This window comes from Arachis duranensis, chromosome 6 (assembly GCF_000817695.3).
Source record: "Arachis duranensis cultivar V14167 chromosome 6, aradu.V14167.gnm2.J7QH, whole genome shotgun sequence".
In the NCBI taxonomy this organism is placed as follows: Eukaryota; Viridiplantae; Streptophyta; class Magnoliopsida; order Fabales; family Fabaceae; genus Arachis; species Arachis duranensis.
The window spans coordinates 84,113,563-84,116,677 of NC_029777.3; the positions used below are offsets into that span (position 1 = coordinate 84,113,563).

Here is a 3,115-nt window from a genome sequence, read left to right on the forward strand (position 1 = left end):
TTGCACTATTTACTTAAACCAGTTTTAACATAAAAATTAAAAATTTTAAAAATTTTGTCATGAATCATGCAAAAATATCTTCTAAAATAAATTCAAATTTTCATATATTTTAAAAATAAAAACTCAAGTATATTTATCTCTAGATAAAATTAATATTTAAAATTTATTAAATAATTTAAAAAATTTAACTAAATCGTGATTTAACCATTTTTAAGTATTAGTTTTACATGAAAAACGTAATCACCTATTTTAGCATAGAACCGGTATAATTGGTGTCATCCTTTAAATTATTCTTTTATACTTTCCCCGCACAAGTATGAAATTGGAAATTACGGAGCGAGTAATGTTCTCCCTCCACCACCTGGAATAGCAACTTCTTCTTTTTCACCGACACGTGTGCACTTTGATCATCCCCTTTTTTTCTGTTTTCTTCCCACTTCAAACACACACATACACTGCCCACTCTCAACTTCCCAAGACACCATAAAAACACAAACACACAAGCCGCGTGTGGCAACTACTCATGCTGTTCCGTTCTCTGTCTTTGTCATCTCTTCTCAATGACACATACCTTATATCTTAATCTAAATACACCGCACATATCCCACTTCCTTAAGTTTCGCCAAATTCTCTTTCTCTCTCTCATCCAAATCTAATCACAATTAGATACAAGCAAAAGGAAAATACCAATAGGCACCACCAAGTTTGGAGTTTAAGGTATGATTTGTTTTTTCTCTCTTTAATCTGTTATGCTACTTTCTCTTTTAATTGGCTTTCCTCTTTCTTCATATCTTGTTATTAAAGCTTGGATTTTGAGTTTTCTTAATCGTCAAGTTTCCAACTTTCTGTGATTTTGCAACTGGGTTTTGCTTTGTTTTGTTAACCTCTCTCTCTCTCTCTCTTAACATGGATAACACCGCAGTTTCTGTCTCCAAACGCATGGGTTATTCCACCTTGTTGCTCAACGCGTCTTTCCTCATCGTCTTCTCTGTTTTCCTTGTTCTTCATGTCAGCTCTCCTTCAGAACAGGTTCCTCTGAGAAAGTACCATTTTACCCCTGGTGACATTGATGAGAATGATGATTCTTGCAAGAGCTTTCACAGCCTCAGTGACAACGAAGCAAAGTGCTTGTACTTGAAATCCAATGACCCTTGTGTCACTGAGGGTTATGTTGATTATCTTTACCTTTTTTACTGCAAATTTGGGGATTTTGCTCTTTTTGGTCAAACCCTTTTGTTCCTTTGGCTATTGGTCTTGTTCTACCTTCTAGCTAACACTGCTTCTGAATACTTTTGTCCTTCCCTTGAGAGCCTCTCAAAATTGCTGAGATTGTCCCCAACAGTTGCTGGAGTAACCCTTCTTTCCCTTGGCAATGGTGCCTGTGATGTCTTTGCAACACTTGTTTCCTTCAATGGCAGTGGCACTGGAGGTATTGGATTCAACACTGTGCTTGGGGGTGCTTCCTTTGTGTCCTGCGTTGTGGTTGGGATTGTTAGCATATCGGTTAGGCATCGAGGAATTCGAGTTAAGAAGTCTGCATTGATAAGAGATGTCAGTTTTCTTCTCTTTGTGCTTGTGTGCTTGTTCGCGATCTTAATTGCCGGCGAGATCAATGTTATTGGGGCAATTAGCTTCTGTTTGATGTATGTTGTTTATGTGGTTATTGTCTACATCTCGTCGACCCGGTGGAAGGGTGACTCTAGCGACAGTCAATCGAGTAATGGCGACGATCCGGCCGTGCCCCTTATCATTGGAATGGAGAAAGGAGTAATTGGTAATGATGAAAATGGATCTCAAGAATGTAGGTTCAACTTTGAGGAGAAATTCTGCTTTAAGAAATCTCCAATATGTAGATTTTCACTTTGTGTCTTGGAGTTGCCACTTTACTTGCCAAGAAGATTGACAATTCCGGTTGTTTGTGAAGAGAGATGGTCCAAACCATATGCAATTCTATCAGCCCTGTTATCACCATTGCTATTGTCTTCTCTCTGGACGCCGGGAAGCCTAACCGTCTATGGAACCGGATTATTAATCGGAATTATCTTAGCCGTAGCCGCGTTCTTCACCACCGAGCCATCTAGTCCGCCGAAGAAGTACATGTTCCCTTGGCTTGCAGGGGGGTTTGTGATGAGTGTTACATGGAGTTACATTTCAGCTCAAGAACTGGTTGGATTGTTGGTCTCACTTGGTTACATATGTGGAATTAGTCCTTCAATTTTGGGGCTAACAGTTCTTGCTTGGGGAAATTCAATTGGAGACTTGGTGACAAATTTGACTATGGCATTACATGGTGGGACAGAAGGTGCTCAAATTGCAATATCAGGTTGTTATGCTGGCCCTATATTCAACACTGTGATTGGATTAGGCTTATCCCTTGCAAGTTCCACTTGGTCACGGTATCCAAATTCTGTTATTATACCAAAAGATCCATATCTTTGGGAAACACTAACACTTTTGGTAATTGGATTGATTTGGGCACTTTTGGTGTTGGTAAGAAGGGATATGAAGCTTGATTCACTCTTAGGGGGAGGGCTTCTTGCCGTTTACTTCATTTCATTGTTTCTAAGGCTGATTCAGACATTAGGGACTTGCCAATTTCAGGATATATTACCAAAATGAACAACATTTTTGGGTCAGATGTTTTAGCAACTGACACTATTTTTCTGTAAAGGAGAACTTATACCATGCCACTGTGATTAGGTAAGTGTAAATCTCTTGGCTTCATGATTTCTTCCACTGTTTGTTTGTACCTAGCTTTTCATGGTCAATGCCATGTTTTATTCATCCAGATATCTGGATTTTGTTTTGGAAACAATGTTTATATGTAATATATGTTTAAATCATTCCTCCAAGTTTACTGTTTTTCTTAATAAAGAAAAAAAAATCTTCTAAAGTAAAAAAATCATACCTTAAATCATACCTTAAATCATTTCTCGAAACTAGTTTAATTTAATATTTCTAGTTTCGATGTTTAACTTTTTTTTCATTCGTTTTCTTCATAAATTACTAATATCCGAATCTTATTATGAGAAACAATAATTTTATTATTATATATTTGTATTTATACATGCGTTGTTTAATATATTTTTAATATATATTTTATACAAATAATTGA

General features: G+C 36.9%; 1 protein-coding gene across 1 annotated transcript; it reads left to right on the top strand.

The window, feature by feature from the left end:
- Nucleotides 1–454: 454 nt before the first annotated feature.
- On the top strand, nucleotides 455–2,852 carry LOC107494368 (cation/calcium exchanger 2). Its single transcript, XM_016115420.3, has 2 exons — nucleotides 455–717; nucleotides 923–2,852. Exon 2 carries the CDS (start codon nucleotides 940–942, stop codon nucleotides 2,617–2,619), a length of 1,680 nt encoding a protein of 559 aa, XP_015970906.1. The 5' UTR covers nucleotides 455–717; nucleotides 923–939; the 3' UTR covers nucleotides 2,620–2,852.
- The last annotated feature ends 263 nt before the right edge of the window (nucleotides 2,853–3,115 follow it).

Excerpts from the sequence above, each read along its gene's own strand:
- LOC107494368 (XM_016115420.3), top strand. The coding sequence starts at position 940 with ATGGGTTATTCCACCTTGTTGCTCAACGCGTCTTTCCTCATCGTCTTC.